Below are 17,242 nucleotides of genomic sequence, written 5' to 3' on the forward strand. Positions count from 1 at the left end.
TGCAACTGATTCTTCAGTGGGCTGCCAGGCTGATTTTTGTCAGGGCTGGGGCCATGGGCTGGGGTGGTTACAAAATGGGAGTTGGCTCCTGGCCCTGCCAACAGTCCCCAACACCCACCGTGCCCTGGGCTGGGGCTGGGGCAGCCAGCCTGACACAAACAAACCCCCATGGCAGGAGCAGAGGTGGGACTCCAGCACCTGTGCCCCCGTGCTTTGCTTTGCAGTCAAGGAAGGGCTTGGGCTGCTCCACTCCCCTTGTTTGCTTTGGGGTCACCATCACTTTTGGGAGGCAGTGCAGGGGGGAAGGAGAAAGCATGGGCTTCCCTCACCCGTGGGTGGGTTTTTCCCTAGCATGCAGGGGTTGGGCCTTCCTCAAGCTGTGACTGACATAAGATCTTTTATTTTTTCCCTTGTTTTTCCTTTTTGTCTGTAATCTATTTTCCTGAATTTGTTGTTTGTTTTTCTAAAGGAAGCCTTCCAGGCAGTGTCCAGTGTGGATGGGGAAGTGCTTGGGACCAGCTGTGGCGTGGATGGGCCGTGCCCTTGGAGAAGGCTGAGGACATCCTTTGGGAGCAGCTTTTCTTCCAGCGGCGGATGGCGTGAGGTGGGTCCCCATCTTCTTGGCATGGGTGGGATAAGAGCTTTTGGGAGATGGCAGCGAGCACAGGAGCATCCTGCTCTGGGCAGCTGCTGAGGAGGTGGATGTGCCATGGCTGGCTGCAGGCTGGGCACATGTCCTGCCCTCCTGCTCTGCTGCCAAAGGCAGCAATGATGGGCAGCTTTGGGCACCGCTCTGAGCACGGCCAGCATGGCCTGGGCACCGCGGGCAGCTGGGACAAGGGCACAGGAGCCTTCAGCTGATGGGCGGTTTCTGCTTTCTCTCCTTGCAGCCGGGCTCTGCGGATGCTGAGGCTGCTCTGGGCTCTGCCAGGGCTCTGCTGGAGCTCAGCACCGGGCCGGAATCAGCCAAAGAAGAAACAGTGTGACCTGCAGCAGAGACTTGCTTGAGCATTTTGGCAGTGCTGCTCAAGTTTGGAGAATGTACATCTCCAAGGGAAAACATGACATCTCCCCTAAATTAAACCTTTTCCATACCTTGTGAAACGAAATCAGTCTAGGATGACCCTAAATGACATTTTTCAGCTTGCTCAAGCTGTAGCTCAGCCCTTCTCTAAACAGTTGTCTTCCCCAGCTGCCTTTTACTTCACAACTGCTCCCTCATTTCCCCCAGTGACTTCCCAGCCCATCGCAGTCTCCGTCCCACTTTTGCCTTCCTTGATGCCCCTCACCATGAGGTAGGCCGAGTCCCAGGCTTAGGGAGTCATCCTGTCCCTGGCAGAAGAACAGCAATGTCTCAGAGGTACAGCGGCATTTTAGTGTCATTCAGAGCTGCTCTGCAGCCCTCAGCTCTCCTCACTGCTGAGTTCCCTCTCCCTTTTCCTCATCCTTCCAGCAGCATGAGCTCTGTGAATCCCCCTGAGCCTCCCCACTCTTCCCAGCTCACCCACCCACCTCAGTTAGACTAAAGCTGAAGCTTCTTTGTCTCCTCTGGCACACACCAGTGCAGTCCCCTCTGCGCAGAGCCCCAGCCCCAGAGCACAGCACACAGCAGTGCAGTCCGGGCTGGACCAGCTGCCCTGCACCCCTGGCTTGGCTGTTTGTGGAACCTAAATGCTCCCTGTTTCCAGCTCTCCCTGCAGGATGGCCCCAGGGCAGAGCCCAGCCGGGCTCCCACTGCATCCTCTGGAGCTTGGGGCAGACAGTGGTGCCAGAGCTGAGCTTCATGGGGAGCACCCAGAGCTGTGGCTTGCAGTCAGTGTTTGCAAGGGTTGTGTTCTCATGTCCTGCAGCTTGTGGGGAAAGGGTCTGTGTATGACAGGGGCTCGTGCATGTCTCTGTATCCATGGATAGAAGGGTCTGTGTGTGCCAGGGGCTCTTGCATGTCTCTGTATCCGTGGATAGAAGGGTCTGTGTGTGCCAATGGCTCTTGCATGTCTCTGTATCCATGGATAGAAGGGTCTGTGTGTGCCAGGGGCTCTTGCATGTCTCTGTATCCATGGATAGAAGGGTCCGTGTGTGCCAGGGGCTCTTGCATGTCTCTGTGTCCATGGACAGAAGGGTTTGTCTGTGCCAGGGTTTCCATAATGTCTTTGTCCTCATGGGTATGGAATGAACACTGAGAGTGAAAGTGTCAGTCACGTGGCTTGCACAATCCTTCCTTTGTGTACAAGACACATCAGCGCACACCCCCACGTATAGATATATTAAAAGGATAAGAATGTATAGAGATTTCCCACAGAGCTCTAACTTTGTCATAACTCACTTGTAAGCTGGTGCCCAGGGGATTTTTTTCCCCAGCTCTGTGTGAATAGGTGTCCAAGAGCTGAAGGGAGCAGCATTCAGAAGCAGTTTCAGGATTTCTGGGGAGAAAATGGAGCTGACAACCATCCGTTTAACTCACTATATTCATCAGGATGAGCTTCTGGTTCTTTAGGAATATGGCACAATGGAGACACAAGCCTTGGGAAAATCCCAGCTCTCAGTGGATTTATGCTATGGGGGGTGCAGCAGAAACACTTTGTGTCTGCTCTGGGGGACACAAGGTCCAAGGAGCTGCGGTGGCAGAAGGTGACCTGGGCTGGTGGCAGGTTAAGTCCTGTTTCATGACATTCAGAGTGGCACAGGGCAAAGCCCCGAGCCCCCCACCCCCATGACGAAATTTTTGTGTTGCTGCACATCCTCAAGGAAAAGCTGCTGTCACACAATCCACTGGGATTTTGAAATTTCATTTGCAATACTTTACATCCAAGTTGTAAACTGTAATATTTTTACAATCAAGACACTGTCATGCCCATTCCATCTTTCACTTTCCTATTTCTTCAGCCACAATTTAAAAAACCTTAATATTGGAAAAAAACACCAAAACCTTTAAAAAAAAGATGCTGATGTCTGTAAGATGGATCCATGCCATCAGAACACTTACAAAGTAAATAACTTAGTTCTCTTTTTCAAAAGATCAGTTACCTCTTAATCTAAAGTTCTATAAGATTTGTCACTACACATTTATATTTTGCTTTCCTCTTTCATATATATTTGGTTTTTTCTTTTTAAGCAGACAACATGGCCTAAAAAAGGAATGTACAGCAAAATGAGATACATTTCTGATAAACAATGAAAATGTACGCTTCTCTTCTGTTTACTTTTGTTTGGATACCCTGAAGAAAAAAGTTTAGCTGGGGCCAGCAGATGTGTAAAGTGGTTGCTTTGGACATAACTGGAGTTCAGCACTGGTGACATCTTGTTCTAGTCAAGAGTTGCAGAATTCTTTTGCATATCTTGAACCACGTGTTTGCAGGCACAGCACCTGCAGTGCTGTTGCACCACTGCACTTGAATAATTCTGTTATTCCCTCACAAAATTTGGGCTCTGCCCAAGAACAAGGTGCTACAGTCCTTTGCTGTTGGTTCCCGTGTGGAGAAGCTCCCTTCCCGCTGGCTGAGCTGCTCAGGCCCTGCAGGGCTGAGGCTTTTCCCCACTGCTGGGCACAGACTGATGGAGCAGCACTGCTCAACACGGGGACACACAGAGGGAGCAGAAGCAGCTGCCTTTGTCCACCTGAAGCTCCAAGGCCCAAACTGTGAGCAGACAGGGCTGGAAGAGACTGGCAGGCTCCCTGTTTGCTGTGCTGCCCCACTTGTGCCCGGCCCAGCTCTGCGGGAGGCAGAGGGAGAACAAGGGGCAGCTCCCTGCCAGCCCCAGCCCAGGGACCCCTCCAGCCCCGGGGCTTGGGGCACTGTCAGCACCCGCTGCTCCAGCCACTGCTTCTGCTGGCCCTGACAGCAACAACCAAATGGTGGCTGATCCCCAGGGAGCAGCAGCAGTGCCTGGATCTGATCCCTCACTCTGGGGCAGGGCTGCACAAATGACCCCCAGAGTAGCAGCAGCAGCACATGGAGCTGACTTTCAGCACAGCCCCTGCCACTCTTCCCTCCCGTGTGCAGTCCTTGGCTGTGACAGCTTCCCCCAGCTGATGTGTGGATTGGGGTGATGGGAAAGTCTGAGGGTACCTGGTGCTGTCTCTTTCTTAATCACTGCAGGCAATCTTTGGTAGTGATGATTGGGTGCATTGCTGAGCTTCTCCTTTGGTGATTCTCTGCAGTTGTGCATTATAATAAATCACAGAATTCCTGAGCTTTGTGTCTGTGTCTTTGGTGCTGACCCTGCTCACCAGCAGAACAGACACTGCGGCCCCACAGAACCAAAGGTGCCGTGTGACACTGCGGGGCCTGGTGTGACCAAGGGTCACTTGTGTCACTCTATAACCAAGGACACCTCTCTGCCATTTCAGGACCTCTTAGAACCGAGGGGCCATTGTGGCACTGCAGGACCTCATGAAACCAAGTGGACCATAGTGACGCTTTGTGGTCTCATGGAACCAGGATGAAATTGTTTCATTGTGTAGCCCCAAGGAATCAAGCAGCCATTTTGACTCTTCATGGCCTCCTGGAACCATGGAGACCATTCTGACACTGCAGGGACCTGTATAACCAAAGGTCCATTGTTTTCCTCTCGCTGGCACTGCAGAGTCCAGACTCTCCCTGCCCCTGTCCCAGCCCCACAGAGCAGCAGAGTCAGGTCTGGCCCTGCAGCAGGGACTGGAGGCCATGGGGCTCAGGGACAGGGACTCTCTCTGCTTCCTGGAGATTTTCCCCCTGCAGGTGTTTCCCTGTGCCTGATCTCTCCCTGCCAGCACTCACAGACCCCAAATCTCTGTGCACTCTCCCTGGCCCTACAGAACCCTGCCTGTTTGCAGGGCACTGGCTGGGGGCAGGTTCTGTTTGCAGCTTGGAGCACGGACAGGTCAGACTCAGCCTGATGGGCCCTGATGCCGAGGCAACAAGATAATGCTTGAACTGTGCAGAAAGCTGTAGCTGTGCAGAAAGAAATAGTTACCTTGTAATAAGAAATGTGAATGAAGCCCTTTTCAGAAATCAGCAAATTTCGCAGAACAAGATGTATTGGTTTGGCACAGCCTGGTTTTTGGCAGCAGGGGCAGCACAGATATCCATGGGGGATGCAGAGATCCACTCTCACCCCATGGGGATCCACAAGGGATGCAGAGATCCACTCTCAGCCCATGGGATCCACAGGGGATGCAGAGATCCACCCACAGCCCCTGGGTGTAGTATTTCCCCACGAGCCTTGACGACCGCCAATGGCAAAAGAGTCTGCTCTCTGGCTTTGGATGGAATTTTACAGCTTTTATTCTCAAGTCCTGCCCTTCTTGCCTGGACCATCCCGATGGCTCAGCGGTGCCAGGGAGAACTCGCCCCTTCCCCGTCGGGGCTTTTTCCCCAGGGGGCAGGGCCCAGAGGCACCACCCAATAAGGGAAAAGTGGGAGGGGAAGAGTTAGGTTACAGCTGAATAAGGAAAAAAACACGAAACAGATTACAAATCTGATAAAACACAATATAAACCAAATTAATGAATTACAACATTTCCCCTTTTCTTATTAAATTAAGAAGGAGGAAGGCTCGGTTCGTAGGAGATGCTCAAAGTTAAGACTTTGAGTTCCTTTAAAGCTGCAGAAGAAAAATGACATTTAGAGCAAACTGTTTAGAAAAACGGTGTTAAGGAATAATGATAATTAGAAGGAGAAGGTTCGGTGCTTTCTCCTCCTCCAGGCAGCACTGGTCACTTGTGGGCCCTCTGCAGGCCGTTTTGCAGTTTTAGGGATGAAAGGTTTCACCCACTTGGCGGGCACCCACTTGAGATCTGGGGGAGTGGACACGCAGGCATACCCACGACCCCAGGTGATCATATCATGAGGACCCTCTGTTTCCCTGGTCGCTGGATCCTTTACCATTACCGGAGGCTTTGCTTTCAGCTGCAGTTGGCAGTTCTCTCTGAAATGGCACACAATTGGTGGGTTAAGATTTTCAAACGTACAATTTAAAAAGTTCAGAGTGAACAAGACCTTGGACAACTGTATTTGGGGTGTTTCTAGTTTGAGAGACTGATGTTGTTGGTTGAGGACCCTTTTCAGATTTTGGTGGGTCCTTTCCACGATGGCCTAACCTGTCGGGGAGTAGGGAATGCTGGTTTTGTGCTCTACTCCCCATTGCTGCAGGAAGCTTCTGAACTCCTTGGATGCGTACGTGGGTCCATTATCAGTTTTTATTGATTTGGGGATGCCCAGGAAGGAGAAAGCCTGTATTAGGTGTTTCATGGCATCACCAGACTTCTCCCCTGCGTGGGCAGAGGCATAGACAGCTCCAGAAAAGGTGTCTACAGATACATGGACACACCTTTGCCTACCAAAGGACATGATGTGGGTCGTGTCTGTCTGCCATACCTCTCAGCTGTTCAATCCCCTGGGGTTTGCTCCTGCACTCAGGGCTGGGAGTGCGTGTTGCTGGCACGAGGGACACATTGACACAATTGCCTGAGCCTGTTCCCAAGTTAGATGGAACTGGCAGACTAGGCCTGGTGCATTCTGGTGAAAAAGCTGATGGCTGATTTTGGCTTGTCCGAAGATGTCTGGGAGTGGGGCCATCTCCACAGGCGCAGCAAGAGCATCAGCCCTTCTGTTGCCCTTGGCTATGAATCCTGGTAAATCGGTGTGTGATCTGATGTGCATCACATAAAATTGTTGCTCTCGGAGGGAGATCAGATTTACTAGTTTTGAGAGCAAGTTGAAAAGTGCAGAACTGGAGACCTCACTCAGTACAGCTTGTTCAGCTCTGGATACTACACCTGCTATATAGGCCGAATCTGTGATCAAACTGAATGGCTCAGGAAACTTTTCAAAAGCTCTAACAACTGCAGCCAACTCAGCTACCTGAGGTAATCCTTCCACCTCGACAATATCTTTCTCCCACTGCTGAGTTTGAGGATTTTTCCATGTTATTACTAAATTATGAGATGTTCCAGATGCATCTGTAAAAACAGTTAAAGCCTTTAAAGGCCTCCTGCTCTGAACACTTTTTAATGACAATTTGAACTGAATTTGTTCTCTAAATAATTTGTGAGCAGGCCGATGAATTGAGATTTGACCTGTGTAGCTATCCAGAGCAAACTGCAGAGCTTCATTTTCATGAATCAGGTGCTCCAACATTGCTTTTGTGATTTGGCCCGAGTTTATCTCAATTGGGATGTGAATACACTCAAAATCACTTCCTGCCAACTCCCTGATCTGGGTCCTGGCTTTCCGGATCAGTTCTGCTACCAGTTCCTGTGGCCTGGCCATTCTCTTGGACCAGTGGTGACTGAGGAAAACCCACTCTATGATTAAGAGGGGATCCCTACAGTCTTTGTCCTTTGTTGATTTTTCCACTCTTTCCCACTTAAAAATCATCCCGTGTAAGTGTGGCAATTTGCCTAAAATGATGAATTTGAATGGCAAGTCTGACTTGCACCTGTTGGCCTGCCTGGTGGCCATACAGTCCTGTACCTTTTCTAGGGCTGCTCTTGCCTCTTGGGTGAGGGTCCTCGGAGAACTGAGCTCCTCTCCCCCTTTTAAAAGATTAAAGAGGGGATCTAGGTCTTCAGTGGTCAGACCTAGCCAAGGTCTTACCCAATTTAAGGACCCACACAACTGCTGGACATCTGCTAAGGTCTTGATGTTATTTTTGACAACCAATTTTTGCGGCACAATGGTTCGCTTACCAATCTCCAGACCCAGGTACTTCCAAAGCGGCATCCTTTGAATCTTTTCCTCCTGAAGCTCGAACCCTGCAGCAACCAAAGAATCGATTGTCAGGTCAAGCACGTGGGACAGTAAGTCATCACTGGGGGCACACACGAGCACATCATCCATGTAGTGCAGAATGATGGCTTCTCCTACAGCTGCGCACACTGGGGACAGCAGGGAAGAGAGGTAGGTACCACTGACAAATGGATGGGGAGTTTTTCATCCCTTGGGGAAGAAACTTCCAGTGGTATCTTTTCCTCGGGGCTTCTCGGTTGAGGGTAGGGACCGAGAAGGCGAAACGTGGGGCATCATCAGGGTGCAGAGGGATCTGGAAAAAACAATCTTTGATATCAATAATTGCCAAATTCCAATTATGGGGGAGCATCGCTGGGGATGGCATCCTTGGTTGGAGAGAACCCATATCCTCCATGACATTATTATTTTGACAGAGACCGTGGAGGAGCCGCCACTTGCCTTTTTTTGCCTTTTTTATAACAAAGACTGGGGAATTCCACAGAGACGTGGTTTCCACAATGTGGCCTTTAGCTAGCTGTTCATCCACTAGCTCCTGAAGCGCCTTCAATTTTCCTTTATTGAGCAGCCACTGCTCTTTCCAGACTGGTGAATCAGTTTTCCAATTGAGTTTCTGGGTAGGGCGCTCTTCAGTGGCCGCAGCCTGAAAAACCGGGGGGCATCTGGAATGCCAATCGTGACCCCCCACTGGGCCATCAGGTCTCTCCCCCACAAGGGCTCTGAATAATCCAAAACAAATGGACGCAGTGTAGCTAATTGTCCATTTGGCCCCTTAATTTGCACAACACTTTTTGACTGTTTTGCCCATTTCATCCCCCCTATACCTTCTACGTGCCTGGCCACATTTTGCAGTTCCCAATGTGAGGGCCACATCCTTTCTGGTACAATTGTTACATCCGCGCCTTTTTCCAAAACTCCTTTGAGGTTTACTACTTCCCCACTGTGACGGACCTCACACCCTATTATGAGTTTGTCCCTCCCAATAACTCGTGTGGGGCAAACATCAAGGTGTTTGTTCCTTGTGCTGTTTTTTCCAGGGAACGGGTCAGGTGCTGGAATTGCCTGAGCTATTATCTACCCCTTAGGCAGAAACAAAGGTGGGTGGACACAGCGCAGCCAGAGAACTAGTTGTTTGGGGTTTGATGAGTCGAGACCTGGAAGGATCTCGATCTCTCTCGGTGTGTACTTGGTGTCCCCAAGGATGACAAACTTACTGCCAACATGTTGCCAGGAGCCTAGCACTTGTAGATCCAATGAACCTAAATGCCAGTCTGTGTCACTTAGGTGCAAGGACTCTGTCAGTTGCAACCTAAAAGGCTCTTGGAGACATTCTGTGGTTAGACAGGGTCTGCTTACATCATGATCTGAAAGGGTCCTATCTGGTGACTTCTGCTGAAAGGTAGAACTGGTTATAACAGGATTATTTAATTTAAAATTTGCATTTTTTAGTTTTTTTCTCCCCCCCCCCCCCCCCCCCCCCCCTCAGATTAGCCCTAACTAGGTCAGCATGCTGGACAAGTGAGCGCTGACATTTTAGTTTTTTGAAAAATTCCTTTTGAACTCTTGAGACCTCCCACCCCCATTGTCCCAAAAGTCCAGAAATTGCTTCTTTAAAGGGCATTGAGATGCCCAATGTCCAGCCTGATCACACAGGAGACACGTTGTGCTTCTCTTGGGTGGTGGCTGTGGCGCAGGCACAGGGGGCATGGTGTCTGCTGCGGCAGCTCTTTGCGGTGGTCTGAATGCATCTCTGGAACTGTGATTAAGGTGTGCACTCATGAAGGGAACTTTCTGGGTACACACATACAGCACGTCATCTAAGGTTGGAGCCGGTTCCATGGGCAGGCTGAGGATGGCTGCCTTGCACTGTTCATTTGCATTGGTCAGTGCCATCTCCTCCAGGACCTGTTCCTGGGCTCCTTCATTCTTAACCTGTAACTCGATAGCTCGGGTTAATCGCTCAACAAACGTTACAAAAGGTTCTGATGGAAGCTGCTTTATTTTACTGTAAGGTTGGAAAGGCCCATTGGGTTGGATTGAAAAGAATGCTTTTAAAGCAGTCTCTTTAATGCGCTCCAAAACAGCTGAAGGAATTTCTTGAGCTTGCTTGAGTGCTGCAACCCATTCACCGTCACCACATAGATGTTCTAACCAAACTGACAAATTATTATTATCAACAGCCGTTTCAGGATTTTGCCAAAGCTCCGGGAGTAAATCTCTTAATCTTTTTTTCCATGTGGAGTCCCAAAGCCTAAACTGTGTGGATGAAAGGAGGGCAGAAAAAAGCTGCCAGAGGTCAAAGGGAACAACAGGATTCCCTGCTAAATTTGCTTTTAAAAGGCTGTGAAAGTATTCACTTTCGCGTCCAAATCTGGCCTGAGCTTTGCACAAATCCTGAATCGCTCGTTGACGGAAGGGGTCCCAATTCCTGTGGACAGCACCCCCTCTTTTTGACCATCGGTATGTGACAGGGGTGGCAGAGAAGCCAGGATAATTTCCTGCTTCTGGGTTCCTGGCTTACCACCACCCCCACCCCTTCCTTTCCCCAGGGCATGGGAATTGGGACTGTGGGCAGGGAAACCGTGAGAACCAGGGGCAGGGAGGGGCTGGAGGCTTGGGTCACACGGGGAGGAGTCGGAGGGCGGAGGTTTGAGGGTAGGGGCAGAGTCAGAGGAGAGGGCAGTGCCAGGGGCGGCACCGAAGGGAAGGAGGTGTCTGGGGAGAAGAAGGAATTGCAGGAAGGAGGGACAGACAAAGAGAGAGGCTCCTCGTGACTCGAGGGCACATGGCTTCAGCCATTTTGGGGAACAAAGGGGTCCCCTACATCTTGTGATCCCCCTTCCAAACTAAGACTAGCTTGTGATTCACTAAGATGGGGGTTTTGTGCGCTTGAACTGCCTGCAAAAGTAAACCTAACTTGGTGTTTACAAACTGGGGAAGAAGGGAGTTTTGGGGAAAGCTTAGGGGTTTCTCGAGGAATATCCGATTTTAGGGAAGGGATTTTGGGGTCAGGATAGGGAGAAACTGAGGAAACTGGGGAAAGTCCACAAGGAACTGGCTTTTTATTCTTTTCATTTTGATTTTGCATTGCAAATAGAATCTGCAGGCTCCAATGAGCAAAGTTTGCTTTTTCTTTATCATTAGGGGAGCTTGATTGAGACAATTCCTTTACAACAGTTTCCCAAAATTCTGGCGAGTTTATTTGCTCAGATACTTCTGGAAACTGAGCAAATAACCACTGAAGGAAATTTTTAAATTGCTTCTTGGAAACATGGGTTTTCCCATCCTCCAAGGCATTTAAAATATTGTAATAGACCCTCTTTTGAGACACAGACAATTCTGTACCCATTTTTGGCTCAGATTTTAAGTTTCTGTGTTCTCCCTATTGTGACTGAGAAATTGCAAGGAAGAAAAAGAGAAAGGGAAAAAAAAAACAAAAAAACCAAAAAACCACCTTGCTGAAGAGAAAAAAAGCCAAAAGGGGAAACAGTTTCCTTTTCCACCCCCCCCCGAAGCCGATAAAAGCACTTTGAAGGTGTTTACTCTGAAAATAAAACCTTCCCCGATAGAGGGAAAAACCCTTTTCTCTGAGGAATCCCACCTCTGAAGAAAATTTTCCCTTAGAAAACTGAAAGTGGTACTCCCCAAAATTCCAGTGTTTCTTTCCTTTCTTTCCTCATTACTCGTTTTGCCTAAAGACTGACCCTTTTTAGTGCAAAAAGGGCTTCTAGTCTCAGTCTCCCGGATTAGTTTTCCACGAACACCTGGTCACTCTCTCTGGGAGCAGCCTGGCGGTCGGGAGCTTCTTTGCAGCACTCCGATGGGATTTTTGAGTCCAGGAGAGAAAACTGCAGCCCTGGCCTGTGGAATCCTGTGTTTTGGAGATTCCACAGCAAGCACCAAGCCTGACAGGTCTGTCTCTGCGTGAGATTCCTCGGCCACGTGCTCCCAGAGTGGTTCTTCCAGCTTTTTGGGAACCTTTTGTGGCTTCAAGTCCCTGTTTGGGAGCCAGTTGTTGCTTTCCCCACGAGATCTGATGGCCGCTGATGGCAAAATAAGAGAGTCTATTCCCGGCTCCTTTGGGATTTCACAGCTTTATTCACATGTCCTGCTCCATTTGCTGAACTGTCCCCATCGCTCGCCGGTCCCGAGTGTCCGCGGCCCCTCCCCTGCTGTGGCTTTATCCCCAGGGAGCGGGGCCCATGCGCGAGACCCAGAGGCGTCACCCAACCACTGCCAGGAGGGAGGAAACCAGACCCGGCCCGAGGGGATGGGCCCCGTCTGGCAGGGACAGATAGAAAAGAACACCACTAATATAAACCAAATCTATATATTACAACAGGGATCTCTGGAGAGAACTCTGCTGGTAGATCCTTTAGTTCGTTTAAAGGCCACCGAGAGCACAGCTCATCATTGATACAGTCTGGGGCCACAGCAAAGGTAGAGAGAATCAAAATGAGAAAAAGCAGAAACTAGGGCCTTTCTTTTTAGACAATATAAGAAAGGAAGGAAAACTGGACAAAGAGTATTGAAGATGAAGTTTGTTGCAGAAATTCACCAGCAGTTTATTGTTTCTGAAACCGTCTAGTCAGCAGTGTCCACACTGCAGCCTTGAGCTCCTGGTTCCTCAGGCTGTAGATGAAGGGGTTCAGGGCTGGAGGCACCACCGAGTACAGAACTGGCAGGGCCAGATCCAGGGATGGGGAGGAGATGGAGGGGGGCTTCAGGTGGGCAAAAAAGCCAGTGCTGACAAACAGTGAGACCACAACCAGGTGAGGGAGGCAGGTGGAAAAGGCTTTGTGCTGTCCCTGCTCAGAGGGGATCCTCAGCACAGCCTGGAAGATCTGCACATAGGAGAAAACAATGAACACAAAACAACCAAATACCAAAGAGGCACTAACAACAATGAGCCCAATTTCCCTGATGTAGGATTTGGAGCAGGAGAGTTTAAGGATCTGTGGCACTTCACAGAAGAACTGACCCAGGGCATTGCCCTGGCACAGGGGCAGGGAAAATGTATTGGCTGTGTGGAGCAGAGCATTGAGAAAGCCACTGGCCCAGGCAGCTGCTGCCATGTGGGCACAAGCTCTGCTGCCCAGGAGGGTCCCGTAGTGCAGGGGTTTGCAGATGGACACGTAGCGGTCGTAGCACATGATGGTCAGGAGGGAATATTCTGCTGATATAAAAAAGGCAAAGAAAAAGAGCTGTGCAGCACATCCTGTGTAGGAGATGTTCCTGGTGTCCCAGAGGGAATTGTGCATGGCTTTGGGGACAGTGGTGAGGATGGAGCCCAGGTCGGTGAGGGCCAGGTTGAGCAGGAAGAAGAACATGGGCGTGTGCAGGAGGTGGCCTGCAGGCTACGGCGCCGATGATGAGGCCGTTGGCCAGGAGGGCAGCCAGGGAGATGCCCAGGAAGAGGCAGAAGTGCAGGAGCTGCAGCTGCCGCGTGTCTGCCAATGGCAGCAGGAGGAAGTGGCTGATGGAGCTGCTGTTGGACATTTGCAGTGTCTGGACATTCCAACCTGCAGGCAGAGGAAAGACAGTTACATCTGAGGAGAGTTTTGATAGAAAAGTCAAAGCCCTTTCTCACAGATGATGCCACTAAACACCTCCCCGTTGTCTACGTCTTGGAGAACTTCTTTCACCTTGGTTTCTGGAGCCCTGATTGCTCCTGCCAAATATTTAGTGAAGAGCCAGACCTGGTCCTGCAGGACACCAGGGAGTCAGCTCTGACCTCCAGTCAGTACAGGGGATCAGTGAGAATAGGTGCCAGTCCTGGTGTTTGAATTTGGACAAAGAATCTCCTCCTAAGGCACAGGAGCTGCCAGGATGAAGAGATGGGGATTGCAGCCAGGCAGAACAAGAGATTCTGCTGTACCTGGGGAGAACAGAGAGCCAGTGAGACAGAAGGATTCTCTGAGCCTTAGTGCAGACTGAGGGGAGCTGCTCTGTCCCTCTCTCCTGTTCCCAGCTGCCCTGGACTTGCATCTTTCTGAGCTTCAATCCTGTGTTACCCTGGAAAGCCAGGAGTCACTGCTGAGAGCAGAGGGATCCCTGGCACACAAAGTGGCTCCTGCCTTTCCCAAAGTCAGGGAGAGTCGGCTCATTCCCAGCCTGCAGTGCCCAGAGCTCCCCAGGGCAGAGGGAGCTGGGACACCCCATTGCTGTGCTCAGCCTGCACAGGAGGAGCCCAAGGGCTGGGCCTGAGCCTGCAGCTGGAACTGCCATTCCCAGAGAGCCCGTCAGCAATGCCAGGAGCACCTGGGCAAGGCAAGGAGAGAGAGAGCTGGGCCCTGAGGAAAAGCCTTTCCCTGCCCAGCCCTGCACAGCCCCTGCCAGGCAGCAGCAGTGCAGGACAGTGGCCCTCAGGCCCTGGTCAGCAGGGAATGGGCACATGGCAGGAGAGATGCCCTTCATCTCTGGGGCTGCTCTGCCGGCCCAGGAGGGGACTGAGGGCCCCGAGCCCCCGGGCTGAGGGCTGTGCTGGCTGCGAGGGGACACAAGAGCTGTGCTGTTCAGGGCAGTGTGTGCCCTGCAGGGCAGGGCCGGCAGGTGCCACATCTCCCCTGCAGCAGGACTTCCCTCAGCACTGCCTCCCTCCCTCCCTGCCCACGCCTCTGCTGCTGGAGCTGTCCCAGCCCGAGCTGTTCCTGTGGCCCCGGGCTCCTTCCCTGCCAGTGCTGCCAGAGCCCAGCCCAGCCCCTGGGCCAGCTCTGCCCTGCAGCTGCTCGGGGCTGCAGGGATTAAAGAACAGCTCCCCCAGGCCTGGGCACCTTGGAAAGGGGATGCTGGATGGATCTGGAGGCTGGGGAGCTGGAGGCACTTGCTGAGGTACCCAGGAAAACTGTGTCATTTTTTAAGAGCCTCATTCCATGTTCTGCCCTGGACAGATGAGTTTCCAGTGCCACAAAGCTGAGCCAGGGAAGAGCAGGAGCACAGATTCAGGAACGCAGACACTCAAGCGAGAAACTCCTGCCCTGAATGAGCTCATGAAAAGTCCCCTCAGAAATGACCTGGGCATGAGCTGGAGCTCTGAGCAGCCCTGGCCCACACAGCACCCTCTCCACAGCAGCCGGACCTGCCCTGGCCGGAGTCACTCCTGGCACCCACAGCTCCCCTCCACCATCTGTGCGGAGTTCCCAGGCAGGCTGAGAGCTGCCCCTGGCAGGTGGCAGATCCCCTGGCCTGGCCAAGAGCCCTCAGAGCTGCAGGAGCTGCTCTGCACGACAGCCCTGGGCACCCCTGGCTGCAGCCCCAGCTTCAGCCCCTGCAGCCGTCCCTGGCAGCAGGAGCCATCCTGCCCTGTCCCTCTGACGGTGCCCAGGGCAGCCCCGCTCTGGAGCACATCCTCCCCCAAAGCAGAAAGGGCAGCAGAGCCATCCTTACAGTCATGTCAGTCCTGTCCTGGGTCAGCTTGAGGAGATCCCTGCAGCCAGAGACTTACTGTGTCAGGAGTGGTGATGATTTCTCCGTGAAGAAGCTCAGAATTACCAAAAGGTGTAAAGATTTCTCTGTGAATAATCTCAGAATTGTCCTTGCAGGTTCTTTGGGCTTCTGTCTGCTTCACAGCTCTCATGTACCTGAAGGCAGTGCCGTCAGCCCTGCTGGGCTGGGAGGGGAGCTGCTCCTCAGGAGAAATGTCTTTTTGAAGCTTTTCTTGATTGACAGGAGCTGCCTCTGTGCCAGGAGCCCAGCTCAGCTCAGCAGCACAGACACAGCACAAGGACTTTAATGACCCTCTCTGGGCTTTGGTGTTGTTTACATCAGTCTCAGTTCCTGAGAGTGTCTTCAAAAAACATTTTCAAGAACTCCAAATGAGAATGAAACACTGAAGTTTCTTCAAGTTTTAATAGGTCCTATTGAGGGGCATGACAGAGAAAATGTCCACACGGTTCCAGTTAGAGCAGAACACTGCAGGCAGTGATGACAGGTGGGGACAAACAAGGCAAAGGTGTCTCTGATGCTGAGCAAACCTGGATGTGTTTCAGGAATGCAAAGGGCCAAGGCCTGAGCCCCAGCCCCTGCCAAGGCAGATCCTGTCCCTCCCTCAGTGCTCAGGGCTCTTCCCGGGACACTGGGATGTGGGGATGTGCAATGCCAAGGGCAGCACCATGGGGTGGCCCCTGCCAGGCTGCTGAGCAGGGACAAGGAGGCAATGAGGCCCCAGGCCTGCCAGGGTCACTTGTCTCCTGCTCATGGCTCAGGCCCAGGGCCAGCAGCCATGGCCCAAGTGCTGCAGGAGTTGGCTGTGTCAGGGCCTTTCAGCTGCTGCCCATCCCTGTGCCCTCTCCAGCCCAGGCTGTCCTACGGTGTCCATGCCCTGCGCCTCTGTCCCTGCAGGCTGTTGTCATCCCCCGGCTGCCCCACCTCGCTGGCCCCTTCCTTTGCTGACAGCTCTGTGTCCTCCCTGCCTCTGCCTGGGCACACAAAGCCTAGGGCTTGATACTCAAAGGGTTCATTCCATTTTTCCCCTGCCTGTGGATTTTAGCCCAGGAAAAAGGCATACACGGCCTGCTTTCTCAGCAAGGATTGTTGAAAGACAAGAAGACATCTGGCTCAAGAGTTCAGTGATGAAAAAACAAGGACTGAATCTGGGAATTTGGCATGGGTTTCATGGAAATGGCCACATTGAAATAGGCATTTTGTGACTATATAAGTAACACACTGGTAACATTACATGTCCATGTAAGGTTAGGACTTATCCCTCACTCGACCTCCAGCTTGAATAAATAATACCCTCTTAAATAGCAAATTAGTGCTAAGGAGTCTTATTCTGGTATTTTGGAGATTTGGCGATGACAGGCCCTGCACCAAACCAAGGAGTCTACTAGGACACTGGAAATTCATGGAACAAAGGGTCCATTTGGACATAGAGGAACCTCATGTAACCAAAATCCATTTTGGTACATTGGGGCCAAATTGAAGCAATGGCCCATTGTGATGCTGTAGCTCCAAGCAGACCATTGTGATACGGAGAAGCCTCTTGGAACCAAGGAGCCAATTCAGCAAGGCCTCGTGGAACGATAGGTCCATTGTGACACTGCAGAACCTCACAGAACCAAGGTAACCATGTTATAGTACAGAACCTCATGGAAGCACGGGTGCGTTGTTAAACTCTGTGGCCTCATGGAACCATGAGCAATTGTGAAACAGTGTGGCCACATGGAGCCAAGGGGCCATAGTGACACTGAGGATCCAAGGTGACCCTTGTGACACTGAAGAACCTCATGGAACCAAGAGTCCATTATTAGACTGTGGGGCCCTGTGGAACCAAGGGGACCAGAGTGACATTGTGGGGCTCAATGAAACCAATGGTCTGTTGTGACACTGCAAAGCCTTAAGGAATCATGGGGACTGCTGTGATACTAAAGGCCTCATGGAAGCAAGGGACCATTGTGACACTTTGGCCCCATGGAAACAAGGGGTCAGTGTGACACCTCTGGACCTCATGGAACCAGGGATCCAACATGACATTAGCATTGTGACACTACAGGGCCCCATGAAAAGAGGAGACA

The 17,242-nt window shown here is 51.5% G+C and overlaps 1 protein-coding gene across 1 annotated transcript; it reads right to left on the reverse strand.

The window, feature by feature from the left end:
- Nucleotides 1–12,292: 12,292 nt before the first annotated feature.
- LOC120764630 (olfactory receptor 14J1-like) lies at nt 12,293–13,075 on the reverse strand. Its single transcript, XM_040088631.2, has one exon. It carries the CDS (start codon nt 13,055–13,057, stop codon nt 12,293–12,295), a length of 765 nt encoding a protein of 254 aa, XP_039944565.1. The 5' UTR covers nt 13,058–13,075.
- Between the last annotated feature and the right edge of the window lie 4,167 nt (nt 13,076–17,242).

Source organism: Hirundo rustica, chromosome 33, assembly GCF_015227805.2.
Source record: "Hirundo rustica isolate bHirRus1 chromosome 33, bHirRus1.pri.v3, whole genome shotgun sequence".
NCBI lineage: Eukaryota > Metazoa > Chordata > Aves > Passeriformes > Hirundinidae > Hirundo > Hirundo rustica.

Excerpts from the sequence above, each read along its gene's own strand:
- LOC120764630 (XM_040088631.2), bottom strand. The coding sequence starts at position 13,057 with ATGTTCTTCTTCCTGCTCAACCTGGCCCTCACCGACCTGGGCTCCATC.